At 40.1% G+C, this 24119-nt stretch overlaps 2 protein-coding genes across 2 annotated transcripts; both read left to right on the top strand.

Annotated features, from left to right (window-relative positions):
- Positions 1-5278: 5278 nt before the first annotated feature.
- LOC114549581 (protein FAM92B) lies at positions 5279-12643 on the top strand. Its single transcript, XM_028569958.1, has 9 exons — positions 5279-5328; positions 5533-5767; positions 6542-6610; positions 7925-8026; positions 8664-8669; positions 8787-8891; positions 9516-9629; positions 10543-10749; positions 12464-12643. The coding sequence occupies exons 1-9, from the start codon at positions 5279-5281 to the stop codon at positions 12641-12643; spliced, it is 1068 nt and encodes a 355-aa protein (XP_028425759.1).
- Positions 12644-13347: 704 nt separating this feature from the next.
- LOC114548923 (general transcription factor II-I repeat domain-containing protein 2-like) lies at positions 13348-15163 on the top strand. The gene is given in 1 exon segment (XM_028568945.1): positions 13348-15163. A coding segment is annotated over 1 exon segment (1812 nt). The 3' UTR covers positions 15160-15163.
- Positions 15164-24119: the final 8956 nt, after the last annotated feature.

The following is a 24119-nucleotide window of genomic DNA, read 5'->3' as shown; positions in this document are numbered from 1 at the left end:
TTGGCCCTCAGAGGGCGGGGCTTCTGATGACTTCACTTCCCACTGAGGAAAAGATAAACAGACATGTGGGTTGTCTTCTGAGAAATACATTCTCCCTCAGCTTCCTGATACCTGACTACATTTCTAAAAAAAATAAACTGAATTAGGCTGGACGATAATTCATTATGATAATTTATCGTCTTTCAATGGCATCATATCGTGATGAAATCATATGTCAAGATACCGTGATATACAATTACATTGTCTAAAAAAAAAATCAATGCGCATACTAACTCAATTTCTGTTTTTAGTCTGTTGTGAAACATTTTGAGAGAATATTATTTAAAGAATTGCAGATTTGTTTTAATATCACACTATTTTTGTGCATGCATGTAAACAAAAATGTTAATTTTTTTCTCTATAATTTCACTTGAAGCTGTTTACCACATTATTGATGATTATGCATCTAAAACCTCATTGTAAAAAATATTTTGTGAAAGCACCAATAGTCAACCAGACAATATCGTCGCAATATCGATATCGATTTGGTCAAGAATATGTTGATATCTGATTTTCTCCATATCGTCCAGCCCTACCCTAAATTCAAATATGTCTAGGAAGTGACATTTAAAATAAATGTAGGGTGTGATGCAGGTCCATAGACAGGGGGGTTCGGGTGGTTTGAAAGAGCCCCCTCACCTTTACTGCCAAAGGTCCACAATCTTAGTCTTTTTATAAAAACAACTGCCAATGATTCGAATATTACCATGTAAAATAAAGGTATTTTACATTACATGTCATTTAGCTGACGCTTTTATCCAAAGCGACTTACAATTGCTATATATGTCACACACCCTCTGGAGCAACTATGGGTGTCTTGCTCATGGACACATTGGTTGATGTATCAGAGTGGGAAATGAACCCAGATCTCCCACACCAAAGGCATGTGTCAAATCCACTGCGACATCACCACCCATTTGAATTTTTGCACAAAACCTACGGAGTGCTTTGGATTGTTTTTTTAAGGAGACATTAATTTTATACATTTTGGAATTGAGATCCGTTTCCACCATGCAATGAGCCCTTCACATGATAGATAAACACAGTGCACCGGCAATATCCAAAGAGCCCCTGTGGTTTCAACACAAGAAAGGCCCAGCAGCCCTTCCACTCCTTCGTCTGCAGCCATAATAATACTCTGCTGCCATCATGTGGCAAAATCATGACCTACACCCCCACCATAGCCATCTGTTGTTTGGTGTAACCATGGCAACAGGGTCTTCGGTTACCTAGTGCAGGTGAGAACGAGCCGAAGCAAACACCAGAGCAGAGGAGCTGCTGGGAGGACAACAGGACAAACATGAACAGCTTCTCCAGGTAGGAGTTTCACATTATCTAGAGAGACAAAAACAGCTTTGACAGATTTGGCCAGAATGTTACCAAGCTAGTTTATTCCCAATATTTTACAATGAAAAATATCCTAATGCCAATTTCTTCTCTTAAAGTTATAGTGAGGTAATGAATATCTCCTAATGGTCACATAGCTCTCTATTTTCTGTGTGCGCTGAAAAAAGAAATCTGTTTTAATGCACAGCCCAGGCTGTCTCAATGGAGAACAAACAGAAACTAGCGCACAGGCCACAAAACACTATTCCAGACAATTGTAGTCTCGCATTGCCAGACCTTCCTCGACAGTGCTGCGAAGGAAGGTGTGGCTAGTCCACACAGCATTCCGGGATGGGAGAAAAACCTGCTTTGGTTTATTGGCATTTCTTTAAACCAATCACAATCGTCTTCGGCGGCGCTAAGCACCATACAGCCACAGTGCCTCTGCAAAATAGCCTCGGGAAGGAACTTGTTTTGGTGGAACATGTGTACGTTCAAAAGTAGTTTTAGTCCTGCACCAGAAAACTCAGATTGGACAGATAGTCTAGCTAGCTGTCTGGATTTATATATATATACCGTAGCGGTCCTGACGTGCAAATCGGTCGTCCGACCTGGGTATAGGGGCGAAAGACTAATCGAACCATCTAGTAGCTGGTTCCCTCCGAAGTTATATATATATATATATATATATATATATATATATATATATATATATATACACACACATATATACACACATTATATATATATTAGGGCTGCAGCTATCAATTCTTTTTGTAATCGATTAATCTAGCACTTTATCGATCGATTAATCGGATAATTTGTTTTTGCGTTTTTAAATTCAATTCAATTCAATTTTATTTATAGTATCAAATCATAACAAGAGTTATCTCGAGACACTTGTCTAGACCACACTCTATAATTTACAAAGCCCCAACAATTCCAACAATTACAGTAATTCCCTCAAGAGCATGCAGCATGACATTGCAGGGCACCCTGAGCTCAGCAGGGAGTGCAGCAGGACCACGGCGACAGCTGCAACCAGGATCTTGGTGCCGACGTTCTCCAAGGAAATACACGGAGGAAGGAAGTCCCCCAGCAGTCTAGAACTATAACAGCGTAACTAAGAGAGACAGGACATAAGGAGAGGTAGCCTGTTCGGGCTTTGAACTCTCCCCTGCCGGATCGGGCTTTGCTGGCCTGTCTGCCTCTACTTTTGTAATATGTTATTAATCTAACAATTATGAAGAGAAGCAGGTAGGCCAGGTAGGTGGACACTGCAACTCCTTACTCCCTAACTATAAGCTTTATCAAATAGGAGAGTTTTAAGTTCATTCTTGAATGAGGTGACAGTTTCTGCCCCCCGAACCCAGATCGGGAGCTGGTTCCATAGGAGAGGAGCCTGATAACTGAAGGCTCTTGCTCCCATTCTACTTTTAGAGACTCTAGGTACCACAAGTAACTCTGCATTCTGGGAGCGCAGTGCTCTAGTGGGACAATAATGTATTAGCAGCTCTTCTAGATATGATGGTGCTTGACCATTTAGAGCTTTGTAGGTCTGGAGAAGGATTTTAAAATCAATCCTGTATTTTACAGGAAGCCAATGCAGAGAAGCTAATACAGGAGAAATATGATCTCTTTTCTTAGTTCTTGTGAGAACACGCGCTGCAGCATTCTGGATCAGCTGGAGAGTCTTAAGGGACTTATTTGAGCAACCTGATAATAAGAAATTGCAGTAGTCTAGTCTAGAAGTAACGAATGCATGGACTAGTTTTTCAGCATTGTTTTGAGACAGGATATTCCTAATTTTGGCAATGTTACAAAGATGGAAAAAGGCTGTTCTTGAGGTTTGTTTTAAGTGGGCATTGAAGGATATATCCTGATCAAAAATAACTCCTAAATTTCTGACAGTAGTGCTGGAGGCCAGGGTAATACCATCCAGAGTAGCTATATCTTTAGATAATGAAGTTCGGAGGCGCGTTGGTCCCATCACAATAACTTCGGTTTTGTCTGAGTTTAACATCAGGAAATTGTGGGTCATCCAGGATTTTATATCTTTAATACACGCTTGAAGTTTAGCTAATTGACCACTTTCGTCTGGCTTAATTGACAGATATAATTGGGTATTGTCTGCGTAACAGTGAAAGTTAATAGAGTGTTTCCTAATAATATTACCTAAAGGAAGCATATATATAAGGAAAATAGAATTGGCCATGGAACGGAATTGGAACGCCATGACTAACTTTTTCTGTCAGCCTGGCTTCAGTGCTGAAAAGAAACCTTGGGTTGTTCTTGTTTTCTTCTATTAGTGATGAGTAATAGTCTGATCTGGCTTTTCTTAGGGCCTTCCTATAGATTTTTAGACTTTCTTGCCAATCCAAATGGGATTCTTCCACTTTGGTGGAACGCCACTTACTTTCGAGGTTTCGCGAGATTTGTTTTAATTTGCGAGTTTGGGAGTTATACCAAGGTGTTAGTTTCCTTTGCTTCATCATCTTCTTTTTCAGGGGAGCAATGGAGTCTAAGGTCGTCCGTAGGCAAGTCGTAGCACCGTCTACAAATGTATCAATTTGAGAGGGACTGAGGTTAACATAGAGGTCCTCTGTTATGTTAAGGCATGACATAGAGTCAAATGCTGTTGGAATATCTTCCTTAAATTTAGCTATAGCACTGTCAGATAGGCATCTAGTGTAGAAGCTTTTATCTAATTTAGTATAGTCAGGTAGTAAGAATTCGAAAGTAATTAAAAAATGATCTGATAATACTGAATTCTGCGGAAATCCTCAATTTCAATACCATATACCAGCACAAGGTCGAGGGTGTGGTTAAAACAGTGCGTCGCCTTGTGCACACTCTGACTGAAACCGATTGAATCCAGTAATGAGTTGAAAGCAGTACTAAGGCTATCATTGTCAACGTCCACATGGATATTAAAATCACCTACAATAAGTACTTTGTCTGATTTAAGGACTAAACATGATAAAAACTCTGAGAAATCAGATAAAAATTCAGAATACGGACCTGGAGCCCTGTAAATATCAACGAATATAATTGGCTGTAATGTTTTCCATTTTGGATGTTGAAGATGAAGAACAAGACTTTCAAACGAGTTATAATTTAATTTAGGTTTAGGAGTAATTAACAGGCTTGAATCAAAGATGGCTGCAACTCCCCCTCCTCGGCCTGAGCCTCTAGGAATTTGACTATTAATATGACTGGGAGGAGTGGCTTCATTTAGACTAACATAGTCTTCATGGCCCAGCCAGGTTTCAGTAAGACAAAATAAATACATTTAATTATCTGATATCAAATCATTTACCAATACTGCTTTAGAAGACAGATATCTAATATTTAATAGTCCACATCTAATTTTCCTATTTTGTTCTATCGTTGCAGTCGTTTTAATTCCAATTAGGTTGTTAAGTATAGCGCATCTTTTGTTTACCTTTGATTTAACCGATCTGAGTCGGGGAACAGACACCGTGCTTGTTTAGACTATGAGTGGGCGACTGCTCCAACGGAAGCACAGAGGGGCACGTAGTACTGCACCCCTGATTACTAATATCAAACTTGGGTTGTCATGGTTTATGGCTCCGTCCCAGGTGGAATGAATGCCGTCTCTCTCCATCAGACCAGGCTTTCCCCAGAACGCCCCCCAGTTATTCACATAGCCCACATCATTAGCTGGGCACCACCCCGACAACCAGCGGTGGAAGGATGACGTACGGCTGTACATTTCATCATTGGTCAGGTTTGGCAGGGGTCCAGAGAAAACTACTGAGTCCGACATTGTCTTTGCGTATGCACAAAGTGACTCAACATTAATTTTAGTGATCTCAGATTTACGACCATTACCCCCTACGTGAAGTATGATCTTACTGTATTTACGGTTCTTTTTAGCCAGCAGCTCTAGATGGGTTTCCATATCGCCCGCTCTGGCCCCGGCGACACATATGACCGTAGGTACTGTAGCCGCCGGCTTCACATATCGCAGTATAGAGCTCCCAATAACCAGAATTGGCTTCTCAGCAGGTGTATCACTGAGTATATATATATATATATATATATATATATATATATATATATAAAGTGCTGGCCAGCCAGTAGTAACAACAATCAACTATCTTTGCACAGCATTGCTTACTGCACCTTTCATTTGTCCACCAGGGATGTCCACGTCCGGAGCATGGAGCAAACGGTGAAACATGCTGAGAAGTACCTGGGTGAGATCTGCTCACTGCTGGCCTCCTACACCAGGAAGACAGCCAAGCTCAGAGACAAGGCAGACCTGCTGGTGGCTCAGCTCTATGACTTCTCCAGCAGAGAGGACCCCGAGCTCCAGATCGGCCTGAAAAACCTGGCTGAAGACCTGGCCATGGTGCAGGACTACAGGCAGGCCCAGGTCAGGGACACTGTCCTTATGCATGCATCGGCTCTCTTTTCTCTGCATCAAACTCCTTTACACATTAAGATTTTTGCAAATAAAACCCATGTAGTTTATAAAATCTGATGGTTGATTCTAAAGTAAACTAGCCAACAATATAACGGCCTACAAGTCCAGCTGAAATGATGAGACCATTAAACACACAACTGGTTGGATCCTTTACGGTTTCAAAAATGTGATGATTTTTCTGCATTGAGTACTTTTACTTGTAATACTTTAAGTACATTTTCCTGATGATACTCACATACTTTAACTTAAGTAACATTTTCAATGCAGACTTTTAGAAAGGGGCATGAAAACAAAAGAACCAAGTAAAGTACAAGTACCTCAACATTTGTACTTAAAGCTATAGTGCGTAGTTTCTGTCACCCCCATGAGGAATTCTTAGTAATGACAACAACACTGTTGGCGCGTCCACATGATACAAGCCTTCTGTGATTGCACACACGCCCCCACCCCTCCTCCACACAGTTACTAGTAGCCAAGGAGGACACGGAGGATTGAAAAATCACGATGGACTCTTCAGAAGAGGTCATTATCTTCACTTGAGCTTATTGTTGATTTGTGTTGAGCTCATAGTCTTAATTAGCTTTGTAGCAACTAATTTGGCGATGGCTTGAATGTAATGGACTTTCATTAATATCAAAAGTTACACACTAAAGTGTTAAGTACAGTACTGGAGTAAATGTACTTAATGACATTCCACCACTGATTAACGCTTTATTGTTGCAGGTAGAAAGACTGGAGACGAGAGTTGTTGCTCCTCTAAAAGCCTATGGAGACATAGTCAAAAATAAAAGGGTGAGTTTCTTTACAAATGTCTGCCTCCGAAATTGATATATCTGCAAGAAACTAGTATCAGCTGATAACCATACTGGTCTGAATATAAGACGAGATTTTCCAAAGATACCAAACACTTCCAGATCGTTTATTGGACATACTATAGTCTAGTAAAGAGACATCATCATCCTTCAAGCCTTTTTCCTTGCAAAGGCGAAACAAGAAATACTTCAGCAGGACGTTGTGTAGCTTGTCTATCAGTCACATACTGTTTTGTTGGGCTCTTGGAAGCAGTTGAAATGATTTCTCTGAGGATTTCTCTGACAGCATTTTTCATACCGTTTGTCTTTTTGAGCTCCTCGTCATCTGCGACTGCTGTAATTCTTTGCAGCTTGACAGAAAATGCAGTCCGTTTCTGCAATAAAGAGGTTGGAAGATGTTTGTATTGCTCCAAAACACACTACATGAGCTGTTTAAGTCTTGTAGGTTAAACCGGGCAGAATAACTTTAAAAGACTATAAATGGACTAGTCTCGCATTGTCAGACCTTCCTTCACAGAGCTGTGCAGGAGGGTCTGGCTAGTCCACACAGCATTCTGGGATGGGAGAGAAACATGCTCTCGTTTATTGACATTCATTTAAACCAATAACAATAGTTTTGGGTGGTGCTAAGCTCCGGACAGAGCAAACATGCCTCTGCAAAATAGCCTAGGGAAGGAACTTTTTTGGGTGGAACGTGTGTAACGTTCAAAAGTTGTTTTAGTCGTGCAACAGAAAACTCAGATTGGATAGATAGTCTAGCTAGCTGTCTGGATTTACCCTTCAGAGATCTGAGGAGCAGTTAACCATAGTCCTCACAAATCCACCAGAGGTTAGAACGCCAACGCAAAGAAAGAGGAAGGTGAGGGTGGACGTCCGGGCGAAAAAATGAGGGACATCTTCCGGCAGCACCGGAGCAATCCCCTAAATTAATCGTCGTCGATATAGATTACAGTCTCCCTAATCTGTATGAGGTAGCTTCCTTACAAAGTTGTCAGTCCATAAGGTTTCTGGAATTGCTCTCGGTCTTGACCCCTTGTCTTGGACCAGCCTTGAGTGACCCTACCAGAGCTATTATCCCCCACAACACAGCTTTCAGGGTCATGGGGTGACAGCGATCCATCCAGCACCTTAAGGTGGTGATTCTTAGAGGGGAGGTGTAAGAATACATTGGTAATTTTATGATTAAATAACCACTGTCTTTTGTCTTTTAAGGACAGTCTTACACAACATGAAAAAAGACCGACTGGCCTTTGTTTTCTATGTTGTGGGAGCTGACAGTGTATTTTCCATTCAGATAGATCTCAAGAAGTTCAGCACTGATCTGAACAAAGAGCTGAAGGAGTTGCAGAAACTGGAGAAAATTCGACTGAGGAACCCAGCAGATCTACAGAGCATTGTATCCTTCATAAAGGACATTTGGTTCTTTTCTTTCATTAACTGGGAGTTTTATACAACTTTTAATTTCCCATTCATACTTTCTGAAAATTTTCAACACAGTTGATTGAGATACCCTAATCTGATGCGCACATTTCCCACTTTTCAGACTCAATCATTCTCCTTTAGCTGCTTTTTCATTCAAATTAAAGCCAGCAATCCTGTTTAGCATCAGTTTAACACAATATTATATCAATACATATTCCTCATCTTTCAAACGGTATTGGTCAACTTTTCAGTGACATTTATACTAATTAAACCCATTCCCACTTTTTCAACTATTCTCACTACTTCACTTTTATACACAAGTCAAGCCAGCAATCCTGTGTAACGTTAGCCTTTCAACATACAGCATTCACACTGCAATTGCTTCACCATGCATTCATTTGAAATTTCTTTAATTGACTAATTAAACATCAATAAGATGTTATATCTTACAAATGTTGGAAATATGCTGGTCATATATGAAAAAAACATGTGGTAAACAGTGTGCCTTATATACTATGTGTTAATACTTTCATGTAGGCATTACATGTTTACAATGGTTGCAAATTATACACAGTTACACTTGAGAATATTTTCTTGACAAGAACTTTCAGTCTCAGGTAATGCACATGGTTTTTTGTTTATCTCATGAATAGCACCACATCACTGACCCTTCATGCAGCCCATACCAACTGTGAGGTAAAGCTTTGTGTACTGTATTGTGTGTTCATTGACAGGCAGAGGTAAATGCTCAGAAGGCTTCCAACAAGGCCCAGCACAGCATCAAACAACTGGAGGAGACCATCACAGACTTCCAGAGACAGAAACTGGAGGATATCAAAGTCAGTCACACTTCCACACATACCACCGTACACTAGTGGTGCAATGTAACTAAGTACATTTACTCAAGTGCTGTACTTAAGTACAAATGTTGAGGTACTTGTACTTTACTTGAGTCTTTTCTTTTCATGCCATGTTCTCCTTTGCTACATTTCAGGGAGAAATTTTGTACTTTTTACTCCACTACATCTGTTACAGCTTTAGTTACTAGTTACTTTACACATTAAGATTTTTGCACACAAAACACATGTAGTTTATAACATCTGATGTTTTATTCTAAAGTAAACTAGCCAACAATATAACGGCCTACAAGTCCAGCTGAGATGATTAGACCATTAAACACACAACTGGTTGGATCCTTTACACACACTACAATGGGAGGAGAGTTCTGCATTGAGTACTTTTACTTTTAATACTTTAAGTACATTTTCCTGATGATACTTACATACTTTTAGTAGCAACATTTTCAATACAGGACTTTTACTTGTAACAGTAGTTTATACAGTGGGGTATTAGTATTTTTAATGAAGTAAAAGATCTGAATACTTGTTCCACCGCTGCTGTACACGAACATCCTCCAGCATCAATGTCCCACTGACAACCACTATTGCTTTGTTTTTTGGCAGATGATTTTTAAAGACTTCATCACAGTAGAGATGCTCTTCCATGCTAAGGCGCTGGAGGTCTATGCCCACACATACCACAACCTGGAGGCAATGGACATTCAGAAGGATCTGGAGGTAGCTTGAGCTAATGCAGTTGATAACACGTGAAACAAAATTGTGTAATTAATGTAGTGAGAAGTTGGGAGATGCAACATGGAATTACACCTAAACAGTGAAAAATTAACTAGAAAATGGCTTAGACATAAGAAAAGTAATGTTAATCTTGGCCTCAAATCAATTGAGACACTGTGACATGAACTGAAGAATCATGAAAGACATTCCTGAAATAGCAATATCATTCAAAATTAAATGGAAATGGTCTAAAAATTCCTCATGGCCAACGTGGAGAAGTGATCAACACATGCATAGTCTCGCATTGCCAGACCTTCCTCCCAGTGCTGCAGAGGAAGGTCTGGCCAGTCCACACAGCATTCCGGGATGAGAGAAAAAGTGCTCTGGTTTACTGGTGTTTCTTTAAACCAATCACAATCGTTTTGGGCGGTGCTAAGTGCCGGACAGAGCCCTGGTGCCGCTGCAAAATAGCCTCGGGAAGGAACTTGTTTTGGTGGAACGTGTACGTTCAAAAGTTGTTTTAGTCGTGCAACAGAAAACTCAGATTGGACAGATAGTCTAGCTAGCTGTCTGGATTTACCCTGCAGAGCTCTGAGGAGCAGTTAACCATAGTCCTCAGAAATTCCCTGGTTTAGAACGGCAACACAAAGAAAGTGGAAGGGAATTGATATCAGGCCGAAAAGATGGACATCCGGCAGAATTTCCGGCGGCACCTGAACAATCCCGAAAGAGAAATGTTGTCAATATAGAGTACTTGAAAAATATCTGAATAAGCTAATTTTCAAAAAAATTGTGCTGTCAACAAGATGAACTGACAGAGTAGATGTGCTCTGAAATAATTGCAGTTTCAAGCTCCATCAGCAGGTAATAACGACAAGCTTGGAGTAAACATTACCCTGTCTTTTCGAATCCATAGCTGTTCAGTGGACGGATTAGAATGCCTGACATTCCGGAGGGGCGCCTGGACACCCCTCTGACTGGCTACTCTTCCCCCCTCATGAGCCGCTACCCCAGTCCTCCTCTGGCCTCCCCCAGAGGCCAAAGCCTCAGGTCAACGCTACCCTCTACCACAGGCCCAAACCACAGACAACAACACAGCCAGTACCCAGACACAGTCAGGAGGGTGAGCTCTTATGTCTTTGTTACCATAGTGACAGAATGAGAGTGCTTGTTAATTTTCATATTGCTGTCCTTAAAGTGCCCATATTATGAAAAAAATCACTTTTTCTGGGATTTGGGGTGTTATTTTGTGTCTCTGGTGCTTCCACACGCATACAACTTGGAAAAAAAACTAAACAAGGTGGCTAACCGTAGCTAGCATGCTAGCGCTAGCTCGTTCTGAATTGCAAAACACTGCTACAACACTCACTAGTTCACCATAATCTACAAAAGAACTACTTCCATGTCCCTGTTCTGCAGGTATTCCACGCAAAGTTGGAAGTGTGCTCTCGTTTAGAAGAAGTCTCCTGGCTAATCGTGCCATGTACTGACTGAAGTTGTAGAAACCGCTAGCTGACAAGATCCTTACCTAGCTACTGTGCATGTGCGCCTCCCAACAAAGACGGTATAGAAGGGAGATGCCTCACTCTGTAGCTAAAACGAAGACCTGAAAACAGCGTGAAAAGAGGAGCTGCAGCAATGTGCAGTACAACAAAAATATGGTGTTTTTTGAAAATTAAACCATGTAAACCTATTCTGGTACAACCTCAAAATACAATTATGAACCTGAAATGAGCATGATATGGCCACTTCAAAGGCTTACATTGGTATTCTTCAACATGGACCCTATTTTCCAGTGATTAATGGGAACAACAATCTTTAATGTTGGTCCTGTATTAAGAAAGTTGAAACAAACAACAATGTTATGCCAATGGTCAATTGCGCTCCTTCAATTTACATCCACTAAAAGTGGATTTAAAAAAAGGCACATAAAGAGTAAGATCCGTTTTGTTTAACAATAAAACCTCCCCAAAATCACTAACTAACTATCAAAAGCTGCCTTGGTTCTGTCTTTCCACTGTTCCAACAATCACCACTCTGGTTTGGTTGAAATAAACCCTTAATTTACCGATTTACATTCAGAAATACACTGGCTCTATACATGCTAAAAGTACTGTTTATTTAAATAGAGTCTGGTGAGTTTGGCGATGGCGATTTTCAGGGCTGTTTCTGGTTAAACAAAAAGATTGTACTCCTTAACAAAAAGGGATCCTTCCCATAAGGTCAGTGGCAAAAACAGAACTTTTTGTGTTTAGAAATTGACGGTGCGCATTTGACCTATAGGATTACATCGTAGCTTGGTTCGTGGTCACTTAAACACCAATGTATAGGAAATTAGGGTATACGTTAAAAAAAAAAACTTTTAAGGCAGGGAGCTTAGACTTTTTAGAACCAAGGACCTCTCCACTGAAAGAGAGACAGATCAGGGACGCCCTACTACTAATAAAATGAAGTTGCATATTAAACTGGGCCTACAAAAGTGTAGGGCAGCCTAAAGCCTTTATACCTTTTTAATGCATAGATTAGCAAGCTATTACAATATTAATTGTGGGCATGATTTTATAAGTCATGTTTTAAGGTTCCACAAACATGTGGCACAGTGAATCCTTAACTGTATCTGAGGATGGCTATCTTAGTGACTACCTTACATATAGGCCAGTGGGAATTTATATCCGCTAATAATATGGTGCATTCATGTTAAGACTTTTTAAATTTTGTTATATTAAACCTCATTTGGAGGCCCCCCTGCATTGATTCTGAGGACCCCGTGTTGAAGATCTCTGATTTGAAACCATCACTCACTGAGCCTGATAATTCTCACCTAATTCAATTTGCAGGCTCGCAGCAACTTACAACGCCAGAGAGGCATGGAGGATGAAGAGCCGGAGGAAGAAGAGTACGAAGAAGTAGATGAGGAAGAAGAGGAGATTTATGAATCAGAGATAGAAGAGGGTCAGCCCACCAGCAGGCAGTCTTATGCGGCTCAATATGCCCAGATGCGCAGATGGCAAAAGTAAAAGCCTATGCGCAAAACACACCAACCAACCCAGTTTCACGGCAGTTTGTGAAATGGTCACGTTATTTAATCTATTGATTGGTTCATGGGGACGTTTTTGTCGTATTTTTCGTGGTGGCCAGCACGAAAATGTAAACTAATGTATTTAATTGGGAAGCATATGTCGTGGTCACAGCACGACTATGGTAGCGAGTAGTATGAAATGCCGAAAATCCACATAAGGAGGTTGGTTGGGGTGGTGGATGGGTCAAACAATTCAGAACTTTCACCCCGGAGGCCGGGGATTGCCCACGTGTGGCGCTTTGTTCCCCCGTTAACCGTCCCATTATTGTCGCTCGTTCCCTGCGGCCATCTCCTGGCGTGTGAGGCGTCCTTTCCCCGTTGTTATTTTCCTTAACCCAACCTCCGCCATCTTGTTATTGTCGCACGTCCCCCACGGCCGTTTCGCGGCACGTGAGGCATCCTCCCCTCGGGTGTGACGTTTGCTTTCCCCGTTAATCTCCATATATACCACATGTGTCAAACTCAAGGCCCGCGGGCCACATCCGGCCCGCGAATTAATTATCTTTGGCCCGCATGACAAAATGTATTTACTATCACCACCATAATAGTACAAATCCCACAATGCACTTGCCGTGCGTCGGCACGTCAATCACAGGCTCGCGAAAGCATGCCCCAATCGTCAACTAACCCTCTCCCCAAAAAATGGCTAAACGAAAGGTGGACTTTGAAAACAGGTGTTTTCAAGACAGGTGGGAGGCACAGTATATGTTTGCGGATGTAAAGGGCAAAGCTGTGTGTCTCCTGTGCGGAGACAGTGTGTCTGTAATGAAAGAATACAACATAAGAAGACACTATGAAACGAAGCACCACGACAAATACAAGCATCTGGACACGACACAAAGGCTACAGAAGGTAGAAGAGTTAAAAAGAAGTCTGGTGTCACAGCAGGCTATGTTCACTAAAGCCAAATCACAAAGCGAGGCTGTTGTTAATGCCAGTTTTATTGTGGCAGCAGAGGTTGCAAAATCAGCCCGGCCCTTTACCGAGGGGGAATTTGTCAAAAACTGCATGATTAAAGTTTGCGACGCCGTGTGCCCAGAAAAATGGCAAGCATTTTTAAATGTGAGCCTCAGCCGAAACACTGTTCCTGACCGTGTGCGTCACCTTGCTGCCAATCTCCAACAACAGCTTGTGAGAAAGGGAAACAATTTCATCGCATACTCCCTTGCTGTGGATGAGAGCACCGACACTTCTGATACTGCCCAGCTGTCAATTTTCATCCGTGGAGTGGACTCAAGCCTGTGCGTAACAGAAGAGTTTTTGGGATTACAATCAATGCATGGCACAACTATGGGGAAAGATATCTTTGAAGAGGTGTCCAGATGTGTAGATAAAATGGGGTTGCCGTGGGATAAACTTGTGGGACTGACAACAGATGGAGCGCCTGCGATGTGCGGTCAAAAAAGTGGATTGGTGGGGAGGATCTGAGAAAAGACGCAGGAGGAAAACGTCACAGGTGAGCTGACAGCTTATCACTGCATCATACACCAGGAATCCTTGTGTGGCAAAGCCTTGAAAATGGAACATGTGATGAGCATCATAACACGAGCGGTTAACTTTATCAGAGCCAAAGGTTTAAATCACCGCCAGTTCAAGTCTTTTCTGGCGGAGTTAAGTTCAGAATATGGTGACTTGCCCTATCACACAGAGGTGCGATGGCTAAGCCAGGGAAAGGTGCTGGAAAGATTTTTCGAGTTGCGTAAGGAGATCTGTGAGTTCAAGGAAAGCAAAGGGAAAGACACAACAGAGCTCCGAACTAAAAAGTTTCTGTGTGAAGTGGCGTTTCTGTGTGACATCACGAGCCACCTGAATGCGCTCAACCTGCAGCTTCAGGGACGGGGCCGTGTCATCACTGACATGTACGCTACAGTGAGGGCTTTTAAAACCAAGCTGCGCCTGTGGGAGACGCAGATGCTGCAAGAAAACTTGAGCCATTTTCCGCACTGCCAAACAATGAAAGAGCAGGTCACTGCCGCCGTTTTCCCAACTGCACAGTTTGCTGAAAAATTCGGCATACTTGGTGCTGACTTCACACGGCGATTTGCCGATTTTGAAGCCCGAAAAAGCAGGTTTGAACTGCTCAGTAATCCATTTACAGCCGACATGGAAAGCGCACCATCAAACCTCCAAATGGAGCTGATTGAGCTCCAATGTAGTGACACACTGAAGGCAAAATATGAGTCTGTGGGCGCTGCAAAGTTTCCACATTTCATCCCCGATACAATGCCCCAGAAGCGCTCCCAGGCTGCTCAAACGCTCTGTATGTTGGGCAGCACATACTTGTGTGAACAACTCTTCTCTTTGATGAAGATAAACAAAACTTCACACAGGAGTCGTCTTACTGATGAACACCTTCACTCAATCCTTAGGATTTCCTCAGGTCAGAGCCTCACCCCAGACATTGATGAACTTGTATCCAAGATGAGACACCAAGCATCTGGCTCATACCAGTGAGCATTTCAGAGCAGCAAACGGTGCTGTGACGCATTTTCAGTCTTTAATGCAGTTTCATTTTTGCATTTTTTTTCTCTGGCTACTACAGGACATTTGATTTTCCTTTTGAAGTAAATAACATTTGGCTGTTGTTTGCCTGTAGAAAATGTTTTCACTTGAAATTACTCTGGAAAAACTGCAGATAGAGCCATAAGAAATTAGTGAAACTGATTTTATTTATTTATTATTTTTATTTCTTTTATTTCCTAATTAATGTTGTTTTATAGGCAATAATATAGGCCTTGTTGGTTTCAGGTTCATAATAATAATAATAATAAGGTTGTTTCAATAAGTTTTCAATAAACGTTGAACCCGTCCGGCCCTTGACTTATAGCAATTTTTTAATCTCGGCCCACTGTGTATTTGAGTTTGACACCCTTGATATAGACCATTTTGTGCTGGCCACCACGTAAAAAACAAGAAAAACGTCCCTGTGAACACGAATCAATAGATTAAAAATAACATGACCATTTGACGAACTGCCGTGAGACTGTGTTGCATATACACAGACCCAACTCCTCCACAATGCTGTGTCCATGTAGATGATGTCAATGTGTTTAATCCAGGCTGAAATATACAGTATATAGATATATATGTCAACTGTAGAGCTTTCATCCAGTCAGCACCTCATTTCCTTATTATTGTCACCATGTGCAGTCTTTAAACGTATGTTTATACAATAATAATGTAAAACTGAACACACTGAAAATGATGTTTGGCTCAAATATATTAGTAATTGCTGTATTTGCTTATAATCTCGGCTGGAAAGGAGTCAGCACATCAGAAAAAGAGTTCCCAAAAAAAACCTAGTGGTTCAACATACTGTGGTGGCAAATTTTATTTTAACCATTTGTTTAAAGATTGTTTTATAACGCCACAAGATTTAGCTTCTTCATGTGTAGATTCAAAAGACTCCAAGTGAAATAGTTGGCAACCGTGAACTATAGCCTAGAGAGTTATTTAGTTTTACTAGCTTGAAGCTCCTCACATTGTTGACTTTTTGCTTAGATAGAAGTGGAGAAGGCCGATGACTGTTTACAACAGTGAGAACTACGTAGTTTTCTGTCTCCTGAGATAAAAATGTTGTTTAGGCTAATGTTAAGAACAGAGAGCAGAGGGTAAGGTGAGACAATGGTGTGACTGTTAATGATGTCCTCTCTTCAACTATGGCCATGCTAAAAGACACATTTAGAGGGGTGGCTTAACAGAGGTCTTCACTATATGATGTTTGGATGTTTAGATTTTAGGTTAGAAAGACATTTTCAGTTGTGCTGCGTTTACCTTTGAAACTGTTTTCTCCATTTGCAAATGTAAATAAATATTCAAAGACCAAACTTTGGTTTAATTCTCAAACAGTTGTTATTCGTTTTTTTTATTTGAATATGAATATCATGAATATCACTAACGCTGCTGCTTCAAGGAAAACTTCCACCACAATTTGGCGTTGTCTAGCAGGACGGTTGAGTTAACAGAGAAAAAGAGCTCCGTTGGGTCGCTGATGACTGGCTATCCAGGGATCAAAAATCACCTGCCTCATACCTCTAACCTTAAAAAGGTTTTTCAGAGAGAGGAGGGTTAGGACCGCGGAGCGCTCTTGACTGTTTTCCACTCCGTTAAAAACGAACAGGAAGAGATTTCAAGCAGCACGGTAAGATAAAATTGATTAATTACAATTGGATTGTGAATTCAAGGTTTGTTCAAAACATTCTAAACAAGCAACCGTTGCTAAATGAATTAAGTAATGAATAATTGGCGAATCATTCTCTTTAACTAAAGAGAATAAATGAAACTAATTCTGACTTTTGGGAAGTGAGTAACAGGTATTTTTTTGGGTCATTAGATAGGACAAAGATATAACTGAGGTCATGAATGACATCTTTTGGTAGACACGGACAACGTCGGACATATTTATGATTGAATTCTCATATGGTGATAAGACAATTGATTGACGGACAAGACCAGTAAGAGAACTGGCAGAACAGTAGGCAAGGCCTAAAGAATTCATCTACGAAACTGATAGCACGTTTCTTGATTAAAGAGGCAGACTGCAGAGTAAAACAAAACAAAAAATAGTTAACTATTTAAGAGATTTTTGACTGCAGGGTTGCACCGGGTTTTTCATACAAGTTTCCCGAACAAAAACAAATAGTCTAAACTCTAAACGAGTTCTGGACCCTTTAAAGACAACCTGCAGGACAGTCTGGGTTGTAACGTTACTCTAAGAGAACCTCTTGATTATTTAGAGACAGACTGCAACAAGGCAAAACATACTAAATAGGTTGAGTTATTTGACTATTAAGTTGATTTTGTCCGCAGGGCTGTACACAGGTTTTCACGCAAGTTTCCGGAACAAATAACCTTGCGGTGTGGTGACGATCACATCGACCAAGACATAGTATACTAGAAGGTCCAAGGATCAATCATGGAAGAAGAAATTCCCCGTCCCAGTGATGCAACTGGACCCATTGTGGGTGAATGACTCATAAATATGGACCGGAATGTTTGCAATGTCTGTCATACTAGTCAAAAAGCTTTGGCTTTCCGAGAAACGGATCTTTGTGTACAAAGACACTGAGAGTGTTAAAGCAAGATTTTAGAAGAAGTAGAAAGAAAATGAATAGGAAAATCAATATTTAAGACACAGGATTTAAAGCTACTGAGTATAGGAAAAACAAAGTAGGGAAAGATGCAAAAACACACATGCACCAATAACCTCCTTATCAGTTCTAACCAAAGCCCATGTTCTGAGCTTTCTCTAAAAACCAGAGAAACGGAGGGACGAAGAGGACACAGACTCAACAATCGGACAGGACCGACAGCATCCGTCACACCTGCATCGGGTGGAAAGACCAACGAGTACGTGAGAAAACCATGTTTGAAGCGATTGACTGCATGTTACAACAGGCTGGTGGGCAACATATGGAGCGCGGACCCGAAAAAGGCCGCTCCCACGAAGGACGTGGTTGAGCCAGAGAAGTGCCGAGGCGGGTACCGTGGGCAAAATGATCAGTCCAACAAACCAGACCAGTGTTGGTACTGCAAGGACTTTGGACATTGGGTATGTAACTGCCGGAAGAAAAAGCAAAAAAAAAACTTAGACAGAGAAAAACACCTGTCCCTCTGTTTGACTGAGTCCAACAGCTGATGAGGAAGGTAGTGCTAACACACACACACACACACACACACACACACACACTCGCTTCATGCAATGAAGAAATGCTTTGCACTGATACACTGTTTTTGTTTTTGCTATTAGGGACAATTGATAGGTTAGAAAGTTCTGAAAAAGAATCTAATCAGTTAAACCATTATAATATGTTATCTTCTGAAACCTAGAAGAAAATGCCTACTACTGAGTGTAAAGTTAAAGGGGTTCCATTCACATAACTTGATTATTAGAAATATAGATTTGACACTGAAGATTATTTGATCATTCTATTTGGTCAATTGGGGCTGCAGGTCAAACAGTAAGAGAACAATTCTCTGTTCCTCTCTCCTGTACATGGGAAAAACAATTCTTGGTGTATGATTATGTCCACTTATTTGGCTTAGGTAGTGATTTAATGTGCACTTTTAACATTGGGTTAACCTCAACACCTGACGGATTGAGAATTTCTCGTAATGATGCATCTGACATAACCACTTTTGTTAATTACAGTGTGGCTAAAATGACCTCACTGAGGCAGCGTCTGTCATCAGCCCTGCCTCTGACTGCATGAAACCTGACAACCAATAAGCGATCATGAATATGAAACTGGCTCTGCAGTCTCCCCCGATGTTGGGACTGCCAGATCCCTAAAAACGGTTTATACAGACATACACGTACATATACATGCTTGCAATGAAGACACGCTTTTTTGCATGCTACAAACACACCCTACACGATAGACAGATCAAATTAGACGCAAAATACTGCACATTGAATAGAAACGACTTTTGGAAAATATGTCCACATATTCAATGTGTTTGTCTGGTGTGTATACAAATTGCCTGGCATGGTGTTAATTATACAAGGGAAGAAAATTGGAGTTTTAGTTGATTCAGGAGCAATAATTTGGGTTTAGTGAAGATCTTTGTTCTTCAAATCAGAAGCTCTCTGGTAAACTAGTTTTTTTTCTCTTTAGAGAAATGGTTAGAAGAATGGTTATCTCAGGAAAGTTCACCATTCTTATTATATGTGTGTGTTCAGATCCTTAGGATCCTGAACTAGATTAGAAAGGAAAATGTTCATTGTTTCTTTCTCCCTTCCATCTGACTGTCCTGTAAATTTATTGGGCAGAGATTTGAAAATATCTATTTGAAATTGAAGTCATTCTTTCACCCACGGGTCTTAGGAATGTTTATTTTTCTGCCCACTGGCTTTAACGTTGTGCGGTTTGATAAAAATCACTCTTTGGCTGACATATTTTTGTTGCAGCCTAAAAGTACGGATTTGCTACAAATTATAATGGAACACGTACCATGTCAGTCTGTTAATCTCCTGACTATGGTAAAACAAATTGGGACACCTGTAGTTAAGTTTAAGGAATCACAAATATTACATGCATTCCTTTTGGTCACTTTTTGACCCTGATGAAGATTACGTTGGAAAAGTTTTTTTGAACAAATCTAAGGACGAGCATGAGTTTTCTTTTGTCTACTGGCATATACACAAGTCCAGTGGCTGTTACCTTGACTGATAAACTACAGAAGTTTTTCAGAAATTCTAACTCAAAAGCTCACATTCACGTTTCTTTGTCTCCAACAGAAGAGGAGACAGACGCAGGACACCTTGTGACTATTTGTAAAAATTGACTGACTGGACTGACACTATTGATAATGTGTTTATTTGTCTCCATCGAAAGGAGACTATAGAAAACCCATACAACAACAGCGTATGTCTTTTATTCACAGTGTTCAGATATTCAGTGAACGTGTGACTGCGACAGGAATATTCGCACGGTAAAAACAACATTTTTATCTACTGATGTTACACCACTTTTTGTCTCAGGTACAGCGTTATCTCTGGGCAAAACACACAAATGTGATGTGGATTGATAGACAAATTGTCAACCTGTAGTCATCAAGTTGCGTTCGGACTACAGGCCCCAGAATACATCAGTACACGCTAAAACAGGAAGTAATCGATAGAAGTTTTGAACTCTTTATTGACGGATGGGGTTTATAGTTCCGTGTTTAGATTCTCCAACACGTACACTTATTCTCTCAAGTAACATAAATAAGAAAAATCATTTTAATTACAAATGTTAAAGTTTTGTTTTATTTAGGACCTTCAAGCAGTAAATGCAATGGGTCTATGCTCGAGCACCTAATGTCTCCCACAGCTAAACATAACATTCTGCAGGGAATGTTAAATGTTTTGATTCTCTGTGGTTTCGTCTAACATTTTTCTTTTCTCAGAGTTCCAGTAGAAAAGACAGTAAATATCGTTTTATAGTTCTGGGTGATGGTAAGCTGTACACCTTGACACACCTTTGTGAGAAATACATTGAGTTGTTAATTAATGATGCCATAAATTACAAAAAGAATAACTGTGTTTGTATGTACCCTGCAGAAATCCTTCTTTCTTTGAGAGAGGACAGCCAGAGGAGGAGACACACACACCACACAGAGATAAGACACAAGCTAAAACCAAACATGAGTAGTACAAGTGAAATTTTGGTTAAGAAAATTGATTTTGATATACACTTTTGTTGAATGTTATATGATGTGATATGTTTCCCATTACAGGTAACGATTTGGATAAATAGATCTTAGATAGATCTTAAATAGATCTCTAGACGTGCTTAGGTGTGCTTTATAAGGCTAAAAACTTTAATTTGTAATGATTCTTGGAACTAGCAGATGGTAATTAGTGGTACTTTGGTTTGTAAACTGTAGATAAAAAAGGACATAAACAATGTATTTTGGGTAAGTCGTCTTAGTTTAATGGTGATATTGGATAAATGAAGGTTTAAATGAGATTTAATCCTAAAAGCAGTACTTTATATCATACTCTAATGAGTTTTTCAGTTGCTATGTCACCAATTGTCTAAACTACATTAGTTGATGTTGACGTTGAAACACTTTACTGTGGTGAATTTCATCTAAAGAAATTATTTATTGAACTTTTGTTACTGATAAACCGGATTTTCTGTAAAACCTAGAACAATGTTAAGGATTAGAATATTAAACAGATTATTTATATTGCTTTTGAGTCATGAGCTTTGTCATGTCTCACATAGGAGGGATATAGTAGCAATGATAAATAAGGGGTTTAATAATGGTAGGGAAAAGTAGCAAGGGAAATAAATAGTGTTAAATAATTTTAGTGTTAAAATTTATTTTTTCCTCAGATATAGGTTGATTTTTCTAAAGATGTTTGAAAAATTTGTTGTGACATCACTGTAGCTCCAGTTTAAAAGACCTTGAATAACCATAGTGCTAGAATAGTTAACAATTGAACATTTAAAAAATCTGCTCAGATGAGAACACAAAATTTATAGTTCAACTGTAATCAAAAGGATCATCTACCCCCTGATTGACACAGTAGTGTAAGGGGATGCAATAGTAATTGTTTTTGTTTTGTTGATTCTGATCTGCTCTAAAAAATTTTGTTCTAAAGATTTTCTTTCTTTATTTATACATAGGTAGGGAGAGGCCCATAATAAAAAACACCTATTTCTTCCACGGCAGTATAAGGGAAATGATAGGTTAGGGTAGGTTATTGTGTTAGAATTTTCTTCTGCTCTTTTGGCCATGAGAATCCAGGTGTCAAGCCTGGGGATTCCGTGGTGATAACAACTTCAGGAGGAAGGATTGGCAAATAGACGGTGACAGAGACCATTGCGATCGTTCCAGTGACACGGGGCAGTGAAAGGTTCGAGGGAGAGTCACCTGGATACACGCATCACTACAAAAGGTTCCGGAGGAGGAGAGGACAGGTTTTTCTACAACCTGCAACAAGTGACGAGCCAATCCTCTGCTGAGTCACCTACGAGGGAAATCAATTCAGAGATCAGCCTGACAGACGGCGTTTCTGTGCTATCTCTGAAATCAATCGGGGAAAACTGGAGTTTTTCTCACTGTTTGCAAAACATTGATGTTAGAGACAAGGAGGGGTCAGTTTGATTCTGATTCTTCTCAACTTTCCCTCTGTGAGAGCTTTGATAATTGCACTAAGTGTGTTTCAATTGATTTATATTAAAATAACCAAAAGAGGGAAGCATTTGATGGCATTGGGTAAATTAATTACAGCCTCATGAAGAATCTGAAACATGTACTACATTGAACGATGTCGCTGTATGGGTAAATACTGTATGATTGAGCCTTCTGACGTCTTTCTGAATATGATAATATTGTTTGGACACCGTCTCTGATACTGTGTGAGACTGATTATTTTTTTTTGACGTGAACGCTCGCGACTATTAAAAGGTTTTTTTTGTACCTCTTTGAAAAACAGCATTTGTTTCAATAGACAAGTATATCCATATGTTTGAATCTTAAGAAGTAAGATGTGATTAATGAATCTTTAAAAGTTAAATTTATTTTTGTGATTATTTTGTAATCAAAAGGGTGAACTGTGGTGGGAAATTTTATTTTAACCATTTGTTTAATGATATTAACCATTTGTTTAAAGATTGTTTTATAATGCCACAAGATTTAGCTTCTTCATGTGTAGATTCAAACTAGCTAGCTTGAAGCTCCTCACATTGTTGACTTTTTGCTTAGATAGAAGTGGAGAAGGCCGATGACTGTTTACGACAGTGAGAACTACGTAGCTTTCTGTCTCCTGAGATAAACTGTTGTTTAGGCTAATGTTAGGAACAGAGAGCAGAGGGTAAGGTGAGACAATGGTGTGACTGTTAATGATGTCCTCTCTTCAACTATGGCCATGCTAAAAGATACATTTAGAGGGGTGGCTTAACAGAGGTCTTCACTATATGATGTTTGGATGTTTAGATTTTAGGTTAGAAAGACATTTTCAGTTGTGCTGCGTTTACCTTTGAAACTGTTTTCTCCATTTGCAAATGTAAATAAATACTCAAAGACCAAACTTTGGTTTAATTCTCAAACAGTCGTTATTCGTTTTGATTTTATCATGAATATCACTAACGCTGTTGCTTCAAGGAAAACTTCCACCACAATACGTTTAATTTTTTAAGTCTATAAAGTTGGAGATGGGAAAGAAAAGTAACCTATCATGATTAAATGCTGTCTTGCAGGTAGACAACAAATAAATGCAACAAATAATCATTCAGAGGCATGTACTACGAAGCAAGATTTGGCGTTAACGAGGTAACTTCAGGTACAACCCAGGGTTTTCTGTATCACAAAGGTGGATCACTTGTTACCAGGTTCAATCGCCGTGGTAACTTATGCTGAACGCCTAACCTGGTCGGGAGCAGGTTATGTTGGAGATCAGAGATCAACCGGTGTAAAAGCACCACCTACTGACCAATCAATACTCTATTGATAACGACGTCACCGTTCTTAGAAGATCAGGCGGAGCTCGGTGCGCCGAGAGAGAGAGAGAGAGAGAGAGAGAGAGAGAGAGAGAGAGAGAGAGAGAGAGAGAGGGACAGAGAGGGGTGCGCTCATAAAAGTTAACATTCCCTGATTGGTATTTTTATGAAATATATAGATTTTAATGGGAGGGAATTACATATAGGCTATTTGTTGGCTTCTTTAGCCGTGTGTTGCCAATGCGCACAGTGGTTTGAATTATGTTTTTATATGTTTTATTTGCACTCACGATCGCTTCCACTGCCAGGGTTGCAACTGAAATAATAGGCTAAAGCAATGACAGTTTATGGAAAGCACAAGTGTAATTATGGTCAGATTTTGTGCCTGGCTGATGAGGAAGTGATATTGATAAGCGTTGTGATTTACGCATCTACAGCAACTGCTATTTTTTTGCTGGATTTCCTTCCTGTTTTAGG

This window comes from Perca flavescens, chromosome 22 (genome assembly GCF_004354835.1).
Source record: "Perca flavescens isolate YP-PL-M2 chromosome 22, PFLA_1.0, whole genome shotgun sequence".
NCBI lineage: Eukaryota > Metazoa > Chordata > Actinopteri > Perciformes > Percidae > Perca > Perca flavescens.
The sequence above is the reverse complement of the archived record's forward strand: the minus strand, read 5'-3'. Positions and strand labels throughout refer to the sequence as shown.